Genomic DNA, 23,076 nt, shown 5'->3' with positions numbered 1-23,076 from the left:
GAATTTGTTTCCATGTTGTCTTCCCCATTAAATTGTGAGTTCCTTGGAATCAGACATTGCCTTTTGCTTTTCTTTCTATTCCTAGTACTTAGCACATTACCCAGCACATAGGAGAGATACTTAATAAATGTTTATTGACAACCTATTTTTAAAAATAGGAGCAAAAGAGGAAAGAAAGGAAACATATGATAGAAATCCATAAAGTGGGCATGTGGTAAGAAGGAGGGGTGACAAATAAAAGGCCAAAGTAAAATGTTCCACTGGTATATACACTCATATTAGAAGAAATCGAGTAAAGACAGAATTTTGGGTGGATAACCTACAAACTCATAGGAGAGAATGGACAAGAATTTCATGGGTCAGGTAGAAATAGAAAAGTTGTGATTTGAGTCAATCACTGGAAAGAATTCCCAGCTGGATAAAATTCCAGGTTTCTTTGACTATTTCAGTAAAGTAAAAACAGAGTTGCACAGAGATTTGATAATGAATTTCAGGGAGGAAAAGAAGTTTTTTGTATACATTTCTTCTACCATATTTCCACAGTAATAAAGTAGGAAGAATTACTGGAAGCAATTTGCTGCCATGTGAAATTTAGCACTGTTAAAACAAATTCATCCTTTGCAATGTATACATTCATGAGGAACTTTTGATGCATAATACTCATGAATGTACAATATCTATATTATCTCTTCTCATAATTAAAATTATAATACTGAATTTATAGTTTTGCTTGCTCATCCAGTAATAACCTGAAATCTCTTTTTGTTCAATATTATGCAAAACAGATTATTGTCTCCAGTGAGTAGTGAGAAAGTTGGTTGATACAAAGGATAGCAAAACGCTTCAATTCAGATAGATACACCTTAACAACTAGGATTTTATTATAGAACAAAACTTTATTAAATAACTTATTACTTAAAATTATGTATGAATAACGGGTACAATGAATAATCAAAGCAAATCATTTAGTTTTCTACCACTTTCAATTGGAGAGGCTGTAAAACTCATATTGTCTATTTTGCCAAAACAGGAACTCTCCATGGATGACAGATGCTGTTCCCTGCTTAATGGAAGTCCTCAAATTTTATTCTGCATCTCATTGGAAAGAAAATATAACTTTTTTAAAATAGAATAAACTTGGGGAAAGGAATCAGTGTGCAATGCTTAGCACCAAATGTTTTTTTTTTTCCTCCCTCTGAGCACCAAATGCTTCAAGGAAAACATTCCAAGTATCAAAGTTTTCAGATAGATAAATATTTATGGATTAAATCCATAAAGAACAGACACTGTTATGAAATATATATAGATGCCTTCAAAACTTTCTATCTAGGCAGAGTAGACACATAAGTTAAGAGTCATTTCCCACTTAATTGTTTTTACCACCTTATGCAACACAATTAGAATAATGGATATGGGTTTATTGGTATATTCTGGGAAAATAGCTTTGGATTAACATCATGTCCAGTAAATAAAGCAGATTTTCTTCTTCTTCATGCATCAAATAAATACAGAATTTTATTGAATGTTTAAGACATAGTTATATTGTAATTGTGAGCATTTTACAAATATATCCTCTAAGAAGGAAAAACTGCATGCATGATGTGAGTGCTAAAAGTAATATTTTTCTCCCTGATGATTGTCAGCTTTTAGTGGCTTGTACATGATAGAGGTGACTAAAAGTTCAAAAAATATCTAGTCATCTAATTAGACCAGAGCCTTTTAAACATATTCCATTAAAGTGTTCTTAAAATACATTTATATTCCATGTAATGTTGTGTTTGTTTCTAACATGCATATGAATTAACCTTGTTATCCTAAGCTTCTGATGTTGTAGAAGTTTTTGGTCTATTTTACTTTGGTACAATTTTTATTTTAAACTTAACCTGAGAAATTCTAACATCTGGCATATTATTAAGCAGAGTTTTATTCAAGCTCTTATGAAATTCTCTTTTAATTCTATGACTTAAAGATTGCCTCTTCCCTGCAAAAAGTACTCCAGGCAGTGCTATCAAGCTCCAAATCCATTTGCATGACAATTTATGAAAAGCCACTTGTCCTTGGAGTGGAGGCTATTTACATTGTTTACTCTCCATTTTATAAACATGTTATTATTAGAAAAACTTAAAAACCAACAATAGAGAATCATAGACCTCTTGCATTAATATCACTAACATTTCTTCCTGAAGTTCAAAAGACAGCAAACTGATGAGTAAATCTGTTAAGTGGCTCATTCCAACCAAAGCTAAGCTGAAGAGGCAGAGCTGACAACAGTGATAGGCCCTAAAACCAGTTACACTCCAAACCATAGGCTGATATCTATGCTGGTATGAACAAGTCACATGGTCTTCTTAATGGTCAACTCTGTACACATTCAGTTACAAAGTACTACTTTAATTCACTGAAACAAGGCACAGACCTTCAGTGGACTAAAAGAAAGTTGTCAGATAAGCTTAGATAAGACTTTTATTTATGAAATACTTGCAGAAATAAACTCAAGCAAGAAATTTAAGCAAAGGCGATGGATATCTATATCTCCATATATAGATATACAGATATATAGATATGGCGTCTTTGAGCAGTGTCATCAATTTGGAGACTGACCAAGGGAATCATTCATATCCCTTGAAATTTCCATGATGAGCACAAAGGGGTGGTGAGAACAGGATGCTCCACATCGCTCTTCCCATCTCGCGCGCATACAGTGTGCCCACCCAACGGGAAGTGTTCGCCTGCGCCCCCACTCCACCCACCCCCCCGCCATGTGATGGTTGTTGAACTTATTTTTAGTGTCATTTGATAAGCTTCTCTGCTCACAGAGAGACATCCCACTGACCCAGCCACTGGTCATTGTCTATACCAGTTCACATCAAAGCAGGCGCGCTTTGTCAGGTTTCGACTCGAATATCCATTTTGCATCTGAAGTACAGTATCAAAAGTGACTGGATCATTTGAGTCTTTTTCTTCAGCTGCTCCCTTCTTCCTCCCCCACAGTGTTTTTGCTCACACTAACATAATTTGGCATCGTCAACGTGACATGACGATGGTTTTTCTAAAAAAATTATAATACATACATTGTCAATGAATTGTGATGGCTAACGCTCTTGAAAATTTTGTTTATAAGTTGAGGAGAGGAGGTCTTTTCTGATTGCTGAATCAGAACCAATGTAGAGTGCCCCTCAAAATCCAAGTAATGCGCATATAGTAATAGGTCATTCAATGTCAAAAGGCATAAAAAAGATGAGCAAAATCTTCACAGGCTGCTGCTTGCTGTTGCCTTTAATTATATTAATTAAACTTTGAAATTCTCATGCAAAGAGAATTGCTGGCTTGTGACGCTGAAGAGCCCTTGGAGATTTGAAGGGGGGACCCTGAGATACTAGCTTTAAGGCAACCCCTTCTTTTAAATTTGAAGGAAAAACCTATTCTAATGTAGATGACTGGAATAGTCAGGTATATTATGGAGAACAATGTTGCAAGAACCAAAATCTAAAAATAGTAAAAGGGGAAAAAATTCTCCTGACCACAGTGTCAAAGACTTGAAGCACCAGTCTCTCAGAATCTGCTTGATATCTTTGGTTATGGGTCTGTCTTCCCAGAGGATAACGCTCTATTAATTTTCTTCTTGTCCTGGGTGCATAATGAAAGAAAGGTGTCTTCAAAAACTAAAGGGCAAATTCTTGCTTGCTACCAATACCTTAAGGCATCCTGTCTACATTTTGTCATGCATGTGCACTTCTCAGTGTTAAAATGACAAGATTTTCCAGTCAGAAACTTCCCGTAAGGCACACTGTGATAGGGTACTCATAAGGATTTTATGATATGACATCGCTATAAGGCAATGAATGAACTTTTCAATTTGCTTAGCCTGGTGGGACTCTTCCATACCTTCTGCCTATGGCTAACAATCTCTCTATATTAATTACAAGTCCCATATTCCCATCGGAGAAGACTAACTTCTCTATTAATGATACACTATGGCCAATTCTTTTGTGGTCTCAATCTAGATATCATCTTCATCGTATATTGTTTCATCTGTTGTTACTTTCCCTCTCTTTACATATAAATACTGGATTCTCTGTCAAAATGCTGCATGCAAATTAATGTTCCTCTTCGTTTCCACTGCCATGCATCACGGGTTCCCACTGTGCAGTAATGGATTTCTACCTAAATGGTAGAACAAGTGACTGAAACAGCTTGGTGCAAGCAAGGCTGACTTGTGAAATCTGTAAAGATGAGAAATCACAAAAGAACATCTATGATGAGAAGAATTAAGCTGCTTTTCCAAGTAATGAAAAAATTGTTTCATGGTCTTCATTTGTTTGGAAACTGGTAGAGAGACAACGCTCCATCTTCGTACCTTCTGTTTTTTCCTGTCGTCTTCTTCATTTTTTTTTTTTTTTTACTGAGATTGAACACGAGAAAAGTTTATGCATCGGCCCTGAGAAAGAAAAAAAAATAGAAAAAATTATTTCTTTGTAACACAGTAAAGATACAAATACACACACATATCTTTCTGGTTTTTTGGAAATATGTAACAAGCTGTTAACAAAGATCTGAATTTTTCTATGAATCTGAAATATTAAGAAGATGCTACACAATAATTCTTTTTTATTTTCCATGTATCAAACTGTGGCAGTTTATATGATTCTTTCTTCCCCAAAAGTTTACCTAAGTCAGTTTCATTAGTATAGTTAAGGGAAAATGACAGGAAAAATAAACCTGTTGCTGTAGTATGTAAGATATGGCATTACAATCCTTGTGATAATATTATTCAAAGCTACACTGTACAAAAAACTGAAATAAAAATATCTTTTATATAATATATTGTTTGTAAAACAGATAAAGTAGTACAAACACAAAATTTAAGCTTCCCTTAATGGGTACATGGGCAGACTGAGACAGAAAGGAGTGGAAACATTCTATTCTTGCCAATAATTTTTTTTTCACTTAGTACATAGTACCACATTGATAAAGGCACTCTTCACATATTTCACATTTTCAATAAAATTTTTGTTGTGGTCTTTCTGATTAGTGACAGTTTTTTTCTCCTTTCGTTTCTTCCAATTGTTACACTAAACAATACAAGTGATATCCAAATCATTCAACCAAGTTGTAAATGAGAAGTGCCTCTGGTAAGGTAGGCTGTGATTTTTAATATCAAAACTGCCTTAAGCTAATAATTCTTATTTATTTATTTTTTACCATTTATTCCATAGGAGGCATATTTGCTTTCATGTGGATGATTTAAGAGTCCTAAAAAGTTTTCTTTTTTCTATTTTAGATGAGGGTCAAATTGCAATTCTGCCACTAATTAACCATGGTTTCTAGGTAAGTGATTTCTCTTTATGCTACAATTTTCTTATTTGTAAAATGAGCGGGAGGGGGGATAGTTTATCTTTCTAGACCCTCCTCTCTTTCCAAATCAATGACTCTTCCCAAATTGGTGCTATACACATTAACTACATATATAACTATATAATACTCCATATAAATCATAATGAAGGGAAAATCAGAGCATACATTCACTAACCTGTCACACATATAAAAATATATGAAAATACATGAAACATAAAAAAATTAACACTTATTTATGTGAATGATACAATCCTATTTGTTTAAATTCCTGTTACATATGACTGCCCATAATTGTTAAAACTGTCTCATAAAGAGCTTAAACCAAAGAGCATTTCCTATTAATGATGACATTTGACAAAAATCCCTATTTACAAATGGGTCAAAGATAAGGAATGGACCAGTGATGTCATTGATATTGAGAACTCCTGCATGATGAAACTTCTTCTACTAATGCAAGCAAACACCTTCTTTATAACTTATAGTGTCAAGGGACTCCCTGCCTAGAGCACTGCAAATGTAAGTAATTTACCCAGTCACAAAGTTATGTGTCAGAGGTGGGATTTGAACTGGTCTGATTAATTTTATGGTCAATTCTATCTACTATGACACCCTATTTCTATTCATAGATAATATTATGCTAACTCAATTGAATCTTAGGACACTACAAAGTCTCCTCAGTGACTCAGTAATGGAAAAAAAAAAAGACTGATATAACCATTAACCCATATGGTATATCCATAAAAAGTGAAGGTGTATATATATATATATATATAGGTCCTACTTTTTCTATGATCTTTATTTTATGGAGAGCCTACTCTGTACCACTCCTTGTCTATGGTAGGCATTTTAAAAAATCTCATTTGATCTTTACCACAACCCTGTGAGATAGGTATTATTATTATTACTTTACAATTGAAGAAACTGAGGCAAACCTGTCTGGGTTTACACAGCTAGTAAGCATCTGATTCAAACTTGGGTAACAACTCCAGGCCCAGAGATTTATCCACTGTTGCCAAAAGCTGCTTCCAGTATAAGCCTAATAGTGACCGCAGTAGGTCAAAGTATATGTAAACTTTGTAACTTAGGGACATAACTCTAAATTATAGCCATTCTGGAAATGGCTGGATCAAATTCATACCTCCACCAACAAGTGTATCTACATGCCCATATGCTAACAGCCCCCCCAATATTTGTCATTTTTTCTTTTTTGTCAATATTCCCAATCTGATAGGTGAAAAGTTGAACCTCACGGTTGCTTTGATTTTGAATTTCTCTAATTACTAGTAATTCAGATTTTTTTTTTTAATATGGCTATGGATAGGTAAAATTATTTTTTATCACTTATCATAAAGGCAACTTACTGATGGCAAATAGTGACAAAACTGCCAGCTGAATCATTTTAATATGTAATTGGAAAATGTGTAATTAATTATAAATGTTAACAAAATCAATAAAAACATAACAATAAATTAATCAAATTGATCTTAGATGTTTACAAATCAGTAAAACAGAATAGAAAATAGATAATGTTCATCTCTGATTTTCTAATATGGAGATCTAATAGAACAATTTCTATTTGATTTTCACACCACTGTTCATTAAAAAAATGTTTATTGAATAAGAAAGAACCATTATAAAATAAACAACAACATTTTAATGGGGAGAATATAGTTTCTGTTCTGTCTGTGTGATAAATACTAGAAACCAGAGAAAGTAAAATTATTCTATATAAATTTTACTACTTAAATAATAATTTCTAAATTTAGGGTAATTTTTTTTTTGTAACTCTAAACTCTAAACAAGTTGAAGCTTTTTTGCCAAGTGTATTCCTTAAACTAAATAGAAAATAACATTTCTTAAGAGAGAAGCAATAATAAAGTTTACTCTCTATCACTTCAAAACTTATTAAATATAGTTAAAATACAATTTCATAGTACTTAACAAATTACTTTTTGTTTATAAGAAATTTTCAAAAAAATTTACAATTTTTAAAATTTTGAAATCAATTAACTACTGAAAGTATCACATTAAAAGTTATTTTAACATGTTCTATTTCATTCTAAAATTATTTTTATAAAGCATTTATTTTTTCTGGTTCATTTCCTATTGGGGGTTTAAGACAATATAAATCAGTTGACTAAGTCTTTTCTCCCAAAAACACTTTAGGAAATTACACTTTAATGTGTTATGATGGAAATGAAAAGTCTGGAGAAGGTGAGGATTATAATTTCTTTAACAATACTACTTTTATGAAATAAAATATAACAAGATATACAGTCTGTATCTTTATTGCATAAAATGAACACAAGAACTGAGAATGAACAAGGTTAATTTGACAGCTATAATAAACAGCCAAGTTGATTATTTAAGATCAGAGAAACAATTGGGGATATAAATTGTTTTGGGTAAGTAATCATTTAATTTCTAATTTTCTATCTCTTTTGGCACAATCTTCTTAAACATGTGGCACTGGAAAATATACTAGAAATCAATATGGCTTTGAGAAAGCTAAAATCTTGCATACGTGCTAGAGATAAGACAAAAAACTAGAATTGAATAGGAACACATAGTGTTTAATTTCACTTGAAAAACTGTTCAGATCTCTAACTTTTTAATATCAGTTCTCTACTGGTGATAGCAGATGATTCCAAGTCATTTAACACCATAATTTCAGAAGAATCAAAATGGCATATCACCCAAATATAATGGAAAGAGGAATGACATTTGTAATTAGGCTATGGCATATTATGAACAATGCATTACAGGCAACAAGTGATATTGTGTGTCCGTGTGCATATGTATGCCCTCACACACACATACAAACATAGCATTATGATCATCAGAACATAAGCATCTAGAAAAGAAAGGGAAGATGTTGTTAAGAGTAAAATAAAACTCAAGTACTATTGAAACATCTACAAAAATTAAATAACAAACAAAAAGAATCTCAATCTACTGAATAGAGTAGTTTATGTAGGGAGGATTTTTGGAAAGATCTGAGTAAGAATTGTACAGGACAAGAAGGAAGGCAGAGTTTTCAATCCATATTGTTAGAAGAAGTACTCTCCAACAATGAAATAGCAGATCCTTAAAGTATCTAAGTACCCTCAGATACAAAAATACATCCTACCAGCACACTGGGAATGAAAATCTAATGGCTTGGATCCTGGGAACCTTATAAACAGGTTCCACTCAGCCTAGAGTGATTTTAGATAAAATTTCTTATTGTCTATAAAGTGACCACCAGCAAAACAAATAAAAAAGACTTGTAAGAACTATGACCTACCATTTTTTATATTACAAATCAAAAGCACATTTGATTTCTAACATTGCAAATCATTTGAACAGAAGAAAGAATAAAGGTTATAAAATTAAATTAAAATAAATGAAACACTGTGACTGGTGTGATAACTTTCCATTTGGATCCTTATCCTTAAGAAAATTTTTAAGTTAATTCATTCATTAATATTAAGAAGAAATCATAAAAATCAATCAGAGAAACATTATGCAGTAGTGGATAGAGAGCTCACTTGGTTCATCCTAGGTAAATCAATTAACCTATCAGAGATGTAGTTCATTCTCTAAGACTCTAGATTAAGTTGTAGAGAACATGCTCATATGTAGAGGGAATTCCCTTATTTGGTGATTCCCTACAGCAAAGATATGTCAGGTCCAAAGTCTATTCATGAAACAAGAAGAAAAAAAAAATCTAAGAGGAAACATTTTCTCATCTTTATTGTTTTTCAATCATATCCAATTCTTTGTGACTCCATAGATCATACTATTCATAGGATTTTTTTGACTAATATACTGAAACGGTTCATCATTCTTCAATAGATTAAGGCAAACGGAGAGGCTAAGTAACTAGTACATGTCTGAGACCACATTTGAATTCATATCTTCCTGACTCCAGATGCAATGCTCTATATACTGAGCTGTCAGTTCATTCCTTTTCATCATTAGCTTTGACTTATTTTTCTTTAATTATTCCTAATATAAAAAAGGATTTCCTAATGAAGAATCCAAGAACACCAGTACATTACTCTCTTACAGTCAGTTAAGTTTATTCAAATAGCTTCTTAATCAATACAATTGATCTGAGTTCATATGTATTATGCTCTAATTCAATTAGTCATAAGGCTTAACAATACAAGCACATAATCTGTAAAGGATTGAACTACATCAGTTTAGGGCTATATCAATTGAAAAATAATTTCCTGATTTTCCTTGGGAAATAGCATTAGTTTAAATAAAATGAATTCAAAAGTAAGCCTAACCTATTTATCAATTTTTGTGGAAATGCTAAATTATGTGAAGAAATATTTTCAAGTGTTTAAAGCAAAAGATATAATTACAGAGATACGCAGATATTTTTAAGAAAGTAGGGATAAGTTTTTATAGTACAATAACATCTAATTAATGTCTTCATTAATTTAGAACTTTCTAACTAAGAAAACTAACAGTACTTGAGATTACAGGAACATATTGTCTCCTTACAACATCAAACTGTTTTAAAGTACATTAGAAGCAGCTAATGTGCTGCCCTAGATGTAGTAGAACACAATAATTAGTTGATTTTGATACTTGTTACTCAGAATTTAAGATCTAGCAATATCTCATTTGTAGCTGGAGAGAGAATGTGAAATAGGTGAACTGTTTTGTGAATGACCATACATAAGGAAGAATGGCTAATTTAAGAGTTTGTATATCGATTCATCATATTTCAAAGATGAAGATATGTTATAATCTTAGGATTCTTTTCAAATGCACAAATCTTGTCTGAGAAAGCAAACTCTGGAATAGGCTCCAAATCCATAATAAAAAGCCATATCTCCCCTTATTTTGTGATTAAGATTTCACTTAATCAAACTGAATTTTCTTATATTAAAGACATAAATAAAAGAGGTTTTACTGTTTAACATGTCATTTTAACAATCAATATTTAGAAATTTACTACAATAATACAACATTTCATCCATGTGGGCACAAACTGAATAGATATGCTCTGGAATTACCACAGTTAAATGAAATTTGGTGCACAATCTTCTATTCATAAGTTCTCCACAGTTGGGAAAGGTTGTCAACAGATAAGAAATTTATCACTGGGTCTATGTCTAAATTTTCCTGGTTTCAATTATTATCTTACATTTAAATTTATCTTTATAAATTTGGGTGGTTTTGTCACCAAACAAGTAAAAATTATGATGAGGAAAGAAGGAAACAAGCAATTATTAAATACGTACTATTTGATCCTCACAACAATCTTGGGAGGCAGGTGTTTATTATTATATCTGCTTTAGAGTTAAGGAAACTGGGGCAAATAGAGGTTATTTCCTCGGGTCACATAGCTACCGTGTTTCCCTGATAATAAGATCTATCCCGAAAATAAGCCCTCCCCTTACTGTGTAAGATTCCTCTAAAATAAGCCCTCCCCCGAAAATAAGCCCTATTGAGATTGCTACTGTAGTGAAGGTGATCCCCTGTGCTATATGCTACATTACGGTACCCTCTGTATGCACCATCCCACTCCTCCCTCCCCCTGGGTGAAACGCACGCCACGCTCTGAGCTGCATCCAATCAGAGCTGCAGTAGTGAGCACGTCATCCTGTTCTTCCCCAGTGATTTGCTTGCTGGCACCATTGAGAGCAGTGCCGCGGAGGAGAGCTGAGGCAGGACAACATAAAAACTTGGTATATAAGTGGGAGTGAGGGGGCATGATGGAGGATAAAGGAAGAACTCATGGGGCATGATATAGGATAAAAGAAGAACTCAGGGGGCATCATGGAGGATAGAAGGAGCACTCAGGGAGCATGATGGGGTTAAAACATTATTGAGGGGCATGATGGAGTGAAAAGAAGGAATGATGGTCATAATTTTATTATTCTGTCTGCACAGGTCACCTGTGTTTTGGCAATTCGTTTGGATGGAAAGAAAGTCACACCTCTAATCATCAGTAAGGGCAAGAAAGATAAGATTGAATGTGTATCAGACATTTACATTCTTGAAACCAAAAAAGCCTGGTATACACAAGCCATTATAAGAAAGTGGGTTGATTTAATGCTGCCACTTGTTATGAGAGGTAACCAAAGAGGTCTGATAATCTGGAATTCAGCCAGCACTCACCATGCTAAAGAAATGAAGAACTTCCTTGCAGAGAAGAATAGATCAAGTAATGATTCCTGCAGGAATGACTGCCTATCTCCACACCCTTGATATTGCAATAAACAAGCCATTCAAGGACCATTTGCGCATGGAAGTCAATGACTACACTGAAAATAGAATGGAAAGAAATCAGTGTGGAAACTTTGTGAAGCCCTGTCTGCAAGAAGTCGTGACTTGGGTGAAGAAGTCATGGGATAAAATTACTGACAGCTGTGTCGCCAAGGCCCTACGAGCAGGTTACCTGGACAAGACATGTTCATTTAAAGAGAGCTATATTGTTGGACACGACAGATTGGGTCCACTTCTTCTGAAGGAAATAGAGGTGCAAGACATCTAGGACGGAATTCAGGGTATGGACACTCATGACGATGTTGTTGAAAAAGATGACATGATCATTATTGAATACTTTTGAGTATTCAATTATTATTGAGTACTTTTTTTTGTTCACATTTGCCTGTTTATTAAAATTGCTGTCAATGTTCATTCAAATAAGCCCTCCCCTGAAAATAAGCCCTCTGGCGTTTTTCTGTCCAAAAAAAAAAAATTAATAAGACAGTGTCTTATTATCAGGGAAACACAGTAGTAAGTTTCTAAACTGAATCTGAACTCAAGTCTTCCTGATTCTAGACCCAGGACTCCACTCACTGACAATACTTAGCTATCTCTGAGGGAAAAACATTGGTATAAAAGTAGCAGATTTCTATCTAGAGGCCCTAAGTTCAAATCCCTCCATGTGTCACCTAATTTCTTACTATCTTAGTATCCTCTTCTGCACATTATGAAGTTAGATTAGAATTCATCTTTATTTTCAGTTTTAATTGAATAAAGGAGAATGATAAAAAAAAAAGTGGCAAAAATATAATTTCAGCAGTTCAGCTTGCTCCTCCCTTTAGAAACATACTTATTATCCATGTTTTACGGAAGAGATAGTCAAAGGACTAAAAGTGACTGACCAGCACTTTGAGTGCAGAGTTTCTTCTACTTTTTTTTATATATTTTTTTTTAGTTTTTTTTTTTTTTAGTTTCTTCTACTTTAAATCAAACTAGTTAAGATTCAAAAGTCTTCTTTATTTTTTGTACAATTCTGCAAATTGTGGTTGATTGGTTGTTGCCTTTCATGCTCAAAAATGACCAAAATTACACCACTATGTTAGGATCAAGGTACAGTAACTAATAAAATCAATACAATCTCAGAAGGCTCTGCCACAGATCAGGCACAAATTGTCCATAGGAACATTTAGAGTAGAGATGTCTCCAAATTTGCATGTTTCTTTGAGCTTCTGCACTTTTTTGCAGAGTACCTTCTTTGATGTAGGCATGTCATGCTGGGAGGTAACAAATTAATAGGAAATGCCTTTATGAGTACAGATATAATAACTTAGGAAAGTGTCAACAATCATCTTGAAAAAGAGAGACTGTATAGTCTATAAAGACAAAGGAAATGAATAATTAATGACTAATAGGACTAATTTTGTGAAGATGAAAAAAAGCTCAACTAGCTATTATGTTTGGACTTGGTTGTCATTTTTGAAAATTCTTAAGCAAAGAATGGTTTCAACTTTTAGGGGATCAAAGAAGAACAAAGAACAATCTTTCAGAATACAGATCACCCTACTAGACCTCATTCTTTATAAATAAATAGTTCCTATCTCTTAGTTTTAGTTCCTTGTATTCTGGGCTATTATTAGTACAATTGTATGAGATTAAAAAAAAGAGTGATAAGCACCTCTGTTGTTAAACACTATTTTCCTTCTATATTCAGTTAATGGATCACAAGTTCCTCTTACAATCACTGTATTCTTATCACTGTATTTTCTAATTGTGACATTTTAGAAAATGAGAGATTTCCCCTTTTTTTCTTTCTTACTGTATACATAAATTTTTTGGATTTCTCACCAACCTTTTTACTTCCACTAGTTCCTTACTTTCCACTTTTCAAATGGGTCTTGCTCTCACCTTTATTGGAAAACTTCTCACATAAAATTAGTATCCATCTCTTTTACACCTTTCAAAGTACACTTAATTTTACAGTCTACATCTACTACCTTCAGTTTCTAATGACCATCTTTTACTTAGGTTTTAACACCATGTCTTTGTCATAACTTCTGCAAGATCACCTGTAAATTAACATTTGGCCAAAACTAATAGTCTTTTTTCAGTTTTTTCTTTCTCTCTTTAAAATGAAATGAATTGGACTGAAGATTTGCTCAGAGTCACACAATTAGTATATATGTGAGGCAGGATCTGAACTCGGGTTCACTCTGGCCAAAACAGCAAATTTTATTTCATTCATTCATTCGTTTGTTTTGCAGTGCATGCTTCTATTATGTAAGAAAAAATGGGATTCTCTAAACAATGATAACCTGTTGTCATTTACCTGACACTGAATTCTTCAACAAGATGGTTAATGTAACAGCATTTCAGAAAGGCTCACTATGACAATATCTTTCTATTGGGATAAAATAAAAATAGATTTGAAAAAAATAGTGTCACAAACAGAATCTTGGTTATTACAGGGATGGGTCAGCTCCAGAGTGTACCAGGCATAATATAGCCAGTGCTCAAAAGACTTTTAGATTCATGAGAGAGTCAAAAATTAATATTTTAAAAAGAGGTAAGAGATGAGATTCCTTGTGGCCTCACAAGTTTGAAACAGAAGAAGATTTTTTGGTTTTAAAAAGATACATTTCTCCTGAGTAACTTTTCAGTTAACTAAACAATGAAAAAAACAATGGAACAAGAGTATATATTGACAGATTTACTGGGTCTGAAGTTGGGAAGATATGAGTTCAAATTCAGCTTGAAATATATCTAGCTATATCATGCTGGGAATATCATTAACCTCTATTTGCTTCAGTTGAAACAAATGATTACAGTTCTTTCAACTGTAAGATGAAATAATAATAGCTGCTACATTCCAGGGTTATTGTAAGAATCAAAAATCATATGTGTAAAATGCTTAGCACAATGCCTGGTATGTAATACATGCTACATAAATGCTATTATTGTTATTAGTTATTGCTGTTATTATCTGTTGTAGGTATAGGATCTGAGATCCCACTTGGCTACTCCATTTGGAAACAGACATCACTGTTTCATTTTTACCAAAGATAGGAAAGGCAGCCTCAATCAAAGCAAGTGTTAGATTTCCTGGTTTCTGGGAGCATTAAAATTCTGCTGGCATTAACATTCTCATGCTCCTTTACTAGCTTTCTGCACAGGGTATATTTCACTGCTATAACAGTTATAATATTATGCTCACCTCATAAATATCCGTTGACAAGCTGAGGCATACAACTGCACTTTAGTTTAGCGTTTTTAAAATACAGATAGCTGATTTATTTATATCTTTCCTTCTTAAAGAGGTTACTAAACCTCTGCAAGAGTAAACAGTGTTCAAAGTTTAAAGTTTGATACACCCCACGTTCCAACATGGACATGGAAATGAAGATGAATAAAGAGTTGCAGAAACTTAAAATGGATTTTAAAAGGAGGGCACAACAGATTAAAAGAGTATTCTAGGAAAGATTTCCTATAGTCAACAAGAAGAGTACAAATGATAAGAGGATGGATATGCTGTAGTCATGCATGCATAAATGTTGAGATAGATGCTGTTCTTTTTTATTCCAAAAATAAAATGAAATAAAGAAAAATGCAATTTTTTTAACTTAAATTTTCTTGGTATTACTTTCTTCCATGAGAATCTGGATAATTAAATATAGATCATGGTGTTCAATTTCCAATCTCCAAATGTCTTATTACACATAGGGGGTCATGTTATTCAGCACCATATCTAACAACTGCAGTCTCTGATTATAAGTGTGACCTCATTAGATAGCCACAATAACAATGGTCATATAATAACTATGCATTTATTATTTAATTGCAGAAAAGTTCAGAGCCTTGGATAGATCGACATTTGTGCATTTTCATATGACATTATGCATATGTAATATACAAATATTCCTCAAGTATCAGTATTTAATCAGAATCCTAACCTTGACTCAACAGTTTGTCAATGGGGATTCTAATTTTTTAGAGTTTTAGATACAGCAAGAAAATAAAAGAAAGAGAATCCTTAGTTCAAACAGATGTTGATTAAACAGGAATAAAGATGATATAAAGAAGAAAAAAGAAAAAGCATAAATTTTTTATCTGAATTCATTTGTGACAAAATGAAGATGAAAGGTTAAAATTTCTTACACTTTCTTTTGAATGTAAACTACTGTAAGTCTTCACCACCTCCCTTTTTCAGATGAGTACATGAAGAAATAATTACAGTTCATTTTCCATTATGGTTTTGCTTCAAAAATCCAGGGATCCACTGGCCAGAAAGCCAAAAGCATTTTTTTTTATTTTCAAAGAAATAGCCAGCTAGGAAACATAGGGATATATTTATGTTTGGAGAGACAGTTTTGTTCCTTCTCCAAATAAAATCTACTCACTATGACTGGGAACAGGTAAAGTTGATAACCATAGAAACTTGGGCAGAAGACTAGAATCCTTATAATACATTTCACAGTAGACTATTCCCTTTTGATCTCTTCCTAATTTTTTTTCAGTTCACCTCTCCACCTTTCCCCAGAAATGTGTGTTTATAACAATAATAATGACATTTAATGTTTATATATCATTTACTAAATGTATCAGGACCCTCCTGAATCACTGTCTTGTTGTGGTGGAGGGGCTTGCATAGGTTAATGAAACTGTGAGCCATATCATGTAGAATTATCCAAAATGGACAAATCATATCAGAGAGTTCTGATAAAAGGTGATTCATTGGAGAAGAAATTGGTAAACTACTCTTTGCCAAGAAAATCTCATGGATGATTTTAAAATTATAAAAGATATGACACTGGAAAATGAGACCCTTATGTAAGAAGGTATCCAACATGCTATGGGGAAGAGCAGAGGACAATACAAATAGCTGTAGGACCAATGCAGTAGCTGGGCCAAACCTGAAAGCAGCTCAGCTGTGGATGTATCTGGTGATGAAAGGAAAGTAAATGATGTAAAGGAAAGTAAATGCTTTAAAGATCAATAACGTATAGGAACTTATATAAGATTTATGAACTAAGGTAAACTATATGTGGTCAAACAAAAGAGGATAAGATTAAACAGAAAAATCTTACATGTTGGTGAACTTAAATAGATAGGAATATGTGAATTTAATTCAGATGATTATGACATATACTACCATGGATAAGAATCCCTTTAAAAAAATGAAGTAGTCCTTATCATTAATAAAAGGATAAGAAAGTAGTACAAGAATATAATATCAAAAATGACAGAATATCTCTTTGAATCCAAGGTCAATAGTAATACAGTAATTCATACTACACAGCACACATATGCTATGTATATACTACATTATTAAATACATAGTAATGCGGGTCTATTCTACCACTGATGTTAAAGTTGATTAGTTCTATAAAGATTATATGAAAATATAATTTTTATTTATATGAAAATGTAATATTTTTGAGAAATAACACATATACACACATTATATCCATCATGGGAGATTAGAAAGCTAAAGTAAGAAATCAAAAGATAATTGGAATAATGGTCAAATTTGGCCTTGAATTACAAAATAAAGCAAGGAAGAGACTAGTCGAATGTTGTCAAGATAACTCACTGGCCATAGAAAATACTCTTTTTCAACAAACCAAAAGATACCTCTCTATTATGGACATCACCAAATAGTCAATACTGAAATCAGACGGTTTATATACTGTGCAACCAAAGGTGAAGTAGCTCTATACAGTCAGATAACATAAAACCTGGAGTTAAGTTTGGCTCGAATCATTCACATCTTATTACAAAATTCAGACTTAAATTAAAACAAGTAGGGAAAACCACCAGATTATATAAGTATAACTTAAATAACATTTCTTATGAATGAAGTTGAAGTGATAAATAGATTTAAGGGTTAAATAAAATGTTTGGAGAAGTACGGACAGAAGTTCTCAATATTGTAAAATAAATAGCCAAAAAAAAAATTCCAAAGTAAAAGAAGAGCAAGAAATTAAAATGGCTGGCTGATGAGGCTTTACAAATAACTAAGGAAAAGAAATAGAGTGAAAGATAAAGAAGAAAGACAAAGATATACCCAACTGAATGCAGAATTCTAGAGAACAAGGAAAAAAGAGAAGGTTTTCTTAAATGAACGAAGCAAAGCAATAGAAAAATTGTTTTTTTTTTTTTTTTTTAGCAATAGAATGGAAAAGAAAAAAGATAGATCTCTTTGAGAAGAAGAGAATATCAAGGAAATGTTTCACCACTGAAAAGATCATAAAAGACAAAAATGGTAGAGATTTAACAGAAGTAGAAGAGGCTAAAAAGAGGGGAAAGAACACTGAAAAAACTATACAAGAAAGATTTTAACATAAGAAGGACTACAATGGTGTGGTTGCTGCCATCATGGAGAATGAAGTCAAATGTGACTTAGCAGCATTGCTAACAATAAGGTTAGTGGAGATGATGAAATTCCAACTGAGCTATTTAAAACTCTAAAATATGATGTTCTTTAAGTGCTATCCTCAAAATGCCAGCAAATTTGGAAAAGTTGAGAGGTGAGAGTTTTCCACTGGATTGGAAGAGATTATTGTAGTAATCCTAGAGGAGGATAATGCCAAGGAATGTTCAAATTAGCAAACAACTGCACTCATTTCACATGCCAGCATGGTTATACTTAAAGATTCTGCAAGCAAAGCCTCAGCAACATGTGAATCAAGAATTACCAAAAGAACAGATTGGTTTTTGATGTGGCAGAGGAACTAGAAACCAAATTGCTAACATTCACTGGATTATAGAGAAAGTAAGGAAGTTTCAGAAAAAAAAATATTGGATCACAACAAAATATGACAAGTCCTCAAAGAGATGGGACTACCAGATCATCTTATCTCCTGAGAAATTTGTATGTGGATCAAGGTTAGAACCAAACATAGGACTCCTGATTGGTGTAAAATTGGGAATAGAGTATGACAAGGCTATATGCAAAACTCCAAGGTGGATGAATCAAAAGCCAGAATTAAGATTGCTGGGAAAAATATCAATAATCTCATATAATGTTAATGATACCATTCTTATGGCAGAATTAATAAAGAATTAAGAAAACCCTTAATGAGGATGAAAGAAGACAGCATGAAAACTGATTTTAAGTTTAACATTAAAAACAAAAAACACTAAAATCTTGGCAATTGGCTCCATAATTTCCTTGCAAATAGGAAGAGAAATGGAAGCAATGTAAGATTTTTTTTATCCTTGAGTTCAAAGAAAGTGATTATAATGATTATATAAAGATAGACATTAAACGATGTTTGCTTCTTGAAAGTTGTAGAGAATCTACATAGCATACTAAAAAGCAGAAACATCACTTTGCTGACAAGTGTCCTTATAATCAAAGTTATGGTCTTTCTAATAGCAACAGTATGACTGTGAGAATTGGACTGTTAAAAAAAGTTGAGCACTGCATAATTGACACTTTCAAATTATGGTACTGCAGTAGACTTTTGAGAGTGTTTTAGATAGTAAGGAGATCAAATTAGTGAATATTTAAAGAAATTAATTCAGACTTCAAATACTAAAGCCAAATACTTTGGCCAGATAATGAGAAGATTGGACTCACTGGAAAAGACCCTGATGTTGGGAAAGAATAAAGGCAAAAGGAAAATAAAACAGCAAATGATAAGATGAATAGGATGGTGCCATGGAAGCAACAGACATGAGCTTAGATAAGTGTCAAGAATAGCCAAGGACAGAAGGGCCTGATATGCTTAATGGTACAAAGAGTCAAGAAGAATTAGACATGACTGAATAAATAAACAATAACAAAAATGTGCCAGAGACTGTGCTAAATGGATTACAATTTTTAAAATTTGATTTTCACAAAAGCCCTCTGGGGTAGGTACTATTATTATCTTCATTTTATAGTTGATGAAATTGAGATAGATAGAAGTTAAGTGACTTAACCATGGTCCCACAGGCTAGTAAGTGTCTGAGTTCAGATTTGAACTCAGCTCTTCCTGACTCCAAAACCAGTGCTCTATGCCAGAAATTTAAATATGGTATGAATAATGGATATTTGGGAACAAAACTAGAATTGTAGACTATTTTAATCAGTGGTGTTATCCAAAACAAGTCACTTACATCTTGGAAATGGTTTCCTCAAGAGAACAATACATTCTCTTCTTCACAGAGCTAAGAAGAGAAGCAGATTGATAAACATTTAGGAGCCAAAGATATGACTTTTATTGTTGTAACATTTTTAGGGTCAACACTTCATTATTTTACATTATTTTCTCACTTTGACCATTCATAAACATGTTAAGTAGTTTTCTTTTTTCTTTGATACTTTTTGCTTCTTTTGTCATGAACTGAAAGGATTTGGAAAACTGACTAGATTGTTTATCTAAGATAACTCAAATCAATGTAGAGATTAGCTTTTTGTAATAAAAACATTATTATAATTTTCTCTTTCAATAGGCCATATGCCACTTATATGAGGGATTGTAGTTCTGTTTCCATTCAAAAAGCTCCAACAATATTGTGTTTGAAATAATGTTTTTCATTAATTGAACTAAGTTTCTTCTAACTTCATACAACAGTAAAAACATTTTCAAGAAGAATATAACATCTTTTGTGTCAACATAAGATTACCAGAGATACAGATAATATTCTTCTGTGCATAAAAATAGGCATGTCTTCTGTAGATAAAAATCCCTCTAAAAACCAGTCATCTAGACATAACTTTAACTACTACCAACTTAGGCCTTCATGATGGCACCCAGGTGATACAATAAATAGAGTAGTAGGGCTAGAGTCAGGAAGATGGGTTCAAATCTAGATTCAGATATGCATACTATCTATGTGATTTACAGCAAGTCACTTAATCTCTGTCTCTGGCACTTTTCCCAACAATAAAATGTGGATTACCTCCCAGGTTTGCTGTAAAAGTCAAATGAGATAATATTTGTATAACATTTAGAACATTGACTGGTACATTGTGGATTTACTTATATTCTTCTTTTTCACAGTGATAGGGATGCTTAATGGTTAATGATGAATTCAATGTAAATGATAATGACTAGAGATAGCTAGGTGGAACAGAGGATGGAGTGCTGGGCCCAGAGTCAGGAAGACTCATCTTTCTGTGTTCAAATGTGGTCTTATCATATTATCACATAGTGGGCAATTACTAGCTGTGGGATCCTGGGCAAGTTACTTAACCCTGTTTGCTCAGTTCCTCAGCTGTAAAAATGAGCTGGAGAAGCAAATGGTAAACCACTCTATCTTTGCCAAGAAAACCTCAAATAGGGTCACAAAAAATCAGATACAATTGAAATGAGTGAACATGAACACATAAAGAATATAAATGTATACAATTTTCTCCTGAAACAAAGGTAGTTTTGCTGCTCCAATGAACCTGTCATATATCACTTTCCTCTCCTAGGATAACTAGAGGAAAATTAAAAAATTCCTAGACATTCAATTAATCCAATTCCATTAATAATTAAAAGGTTTTGAAGGTCAAATATATGAACTTAAGCACTTGCATCCATTCTAGCCATCTTTAACATTCAACAAAGGAATCACGTGGCCAGGGTCCTAGGTCTCTGATACAAAAACCTATCTTATATTGTATGATTTTCCTTCCAGTGAAGAGATAGGGAATCTTTTTTTTTTTCCTGGCAAGGGATATTTGGATATTATAACATCATTCACAGATTATACAAAATTATCAACTTAAAGAATTCAAGCAGTGCTATGTTGTTGCCTAGGGTTGCCTTGGCAGGGCCAGATCAAATGAAAGCCCATGAGCCAGATGTTCTCTATGCTTGCTCTGTAGTGTAATAGATATTTCCTTTTCACTTCTTGAGCTCCACAGAAATCTAGATGGTATATTGTGATAATTTACTTTTCACTAATACAAGTTCACTACCTGTTCAGTTCCATTTCTTTGTTACTTAAAACTTTATGGAACATGAAAAAAAGTCGTATATATCAGATTTCTAAAGATGAAAAGAGAAGCTCAGATCACTCATATATACTCCTTTAAAATTCTAAAAACTCACCAGAAGATATAATTATGAAGAAAACCAAATAGAAACTTTGACAAGCTTCTCCATCCAGTCCAGGGCTAACTAGAAGATTTACAGAAGCTTGCAGCTATTCTGAACAAAGACAAAAGGGACAAAAATTCAAAGAGTCCATGCTAGAGGAAAATCTGGAGACAAGTTCCTCTTGGCACCCAGCTAGCCCACAGTGGCACCCCAGCTTCAGAAAAAGTTAGCAAAGCAATAAGGTCTTGTAGGAAGGCTGCCACCAGTTCAGTCTGCTTGGGAATAACTGGAGAAGAAGATAGAGGAATGACTAAATGTAAAACTTGACTTGAGTCCTCACTTGCTAGAATCATTAACTGAGGAATTCCTGAGAAAGGAGCAACCTAGTCTTAGCTCACAAATGAAGATCAGCAAAGACTGACTTTACAGCCAACAGATGAGAAAGAATCAAGCAGAACCAAACTAATCCATATACTGCTATGAAGTTATACTGTTTCCTAAGCACAAAATCCCACAGAAAGTGACGTAGAGATATTGGTAAACAGAAGGAAATATCTAATAAAATCCAGGAATACTATGAATTGAGTAAAACCAAAGGATAAGTCCAGAAAAGAGTACCAGTACAAGTAGAATCTTGGCCAAAAAGAAGAGTTTGGTCACAAGAAATTCAAATATACCTGGAAGAAATTAAAGAAGGAGGGGGGCAGGAAATGAAGTAAGAACTCTAAAGGAATAAAAATGATGAGAGAACATATAATATGGTACAGAAGGTGCCATAATTATCTAAGTAGCAGACAATCTAAAAATAGAATGGATCAATAAGAAATCAATAACTTTATGAAATAATAAATATTATAATAGTCAAAAGATTCAGGGAATAATAAAAAATATAATAGTAAGAAAATATGATAATAGTATCATATATAGGCAGGTAGGGATAGTAGATAGCATGCTGGGCCTGGGGTTAGGAAGATCAAATTTGGTCTCAGACACTATTACTAGTTATAAGACTTTGGGCAAGTCATTTAATCCTGTCTTCTTCAATTTCCTGATCTACAAAATGAGATGGATATAGAAATAGCAGACTACTCCAGTATCTTTGCCAAGAAAACACAAAATGGGGTCATAAAAAGTTGGACACAACTAAAATGAGTGAACAACAAGAAGATATGAAGAATCTATTTAAAAATTGACTTAGAAAAAAGATCAAGGGAATATAACATAATAATTATCAGATTACCTGAATGATCAAACAAAAAATCTGGATATCAGATTTTAAGAAGTTATGAATATTAGCTCAAAACTAATAGAATCAGAAAGCAAGGGGCAAAATATATGAAATTCACTGGTTATATCCTAAAAGAAACTACAAAAGAAAACTCTTAGAAATGTCATAGCCAAAATCCAAAGCTAGCAAGTCAAAAACAAGAACCAACAACCAAAAAATCAAAAACAGCCTGAATGAAAGAATTCAAGAACAAATGAACTAAAGCTA

General features: G+C 33.1%; 1 protein-coding gene across 2 annotated transcripts in view; it reads right to left on the bottom strand.

The window, feature by feature from the left end:
• Window positions 1–876: 876 nt before the first annotated feature.
• ANTXR2 (ANTXR cell adhesion molecule 2) overlaps window positions 877–23,076 on the bottom strand; it is a 221,844-nt gene continuing 199,644 nt past the window's right edge. The window contains exons 17-18 of one of the 2 annotated variants that reach the window (XM_051966006.1): window positions 4,358–4,438; window positions 877–4,223 (exon numbers count right to left, since the gene is read on the bottom strand). In XM_051966006.1, the coding sequence (XP_051821966.1) occupies window positions 4,400–4,438 (39 nt within the window). In that variant the 3' untranslated portion in view covers window positions 877–4,223; window positions 4,358–4,399. Of the gene's footprint in view, window positions 4,439–23,076 lie in introns of both variants that reach the window. The other variant, XM_051966005.1, reaches the window with a different exon arrangement.

This window comes from Antechinus flavipes, chromosome 6, assembly GCF_016432865.1.
Source record: "Antechinus flavipes isolate AdamAnt ecotype Samford, QLD, Australia chromosome 6, AdamAnt_v2, whole genome shotgun sequence".
Taxonomy (NCBI): domain Eukaryota; kingdom Metazoa; phylum Chordata; class Mammalia; order Dasyuromorphia; family Dasyuridae; genus Antechinus; species Antechinus flavipes.
This window is presented reverse-complemented; position numbering and strand designations above follow the sequence as displayed.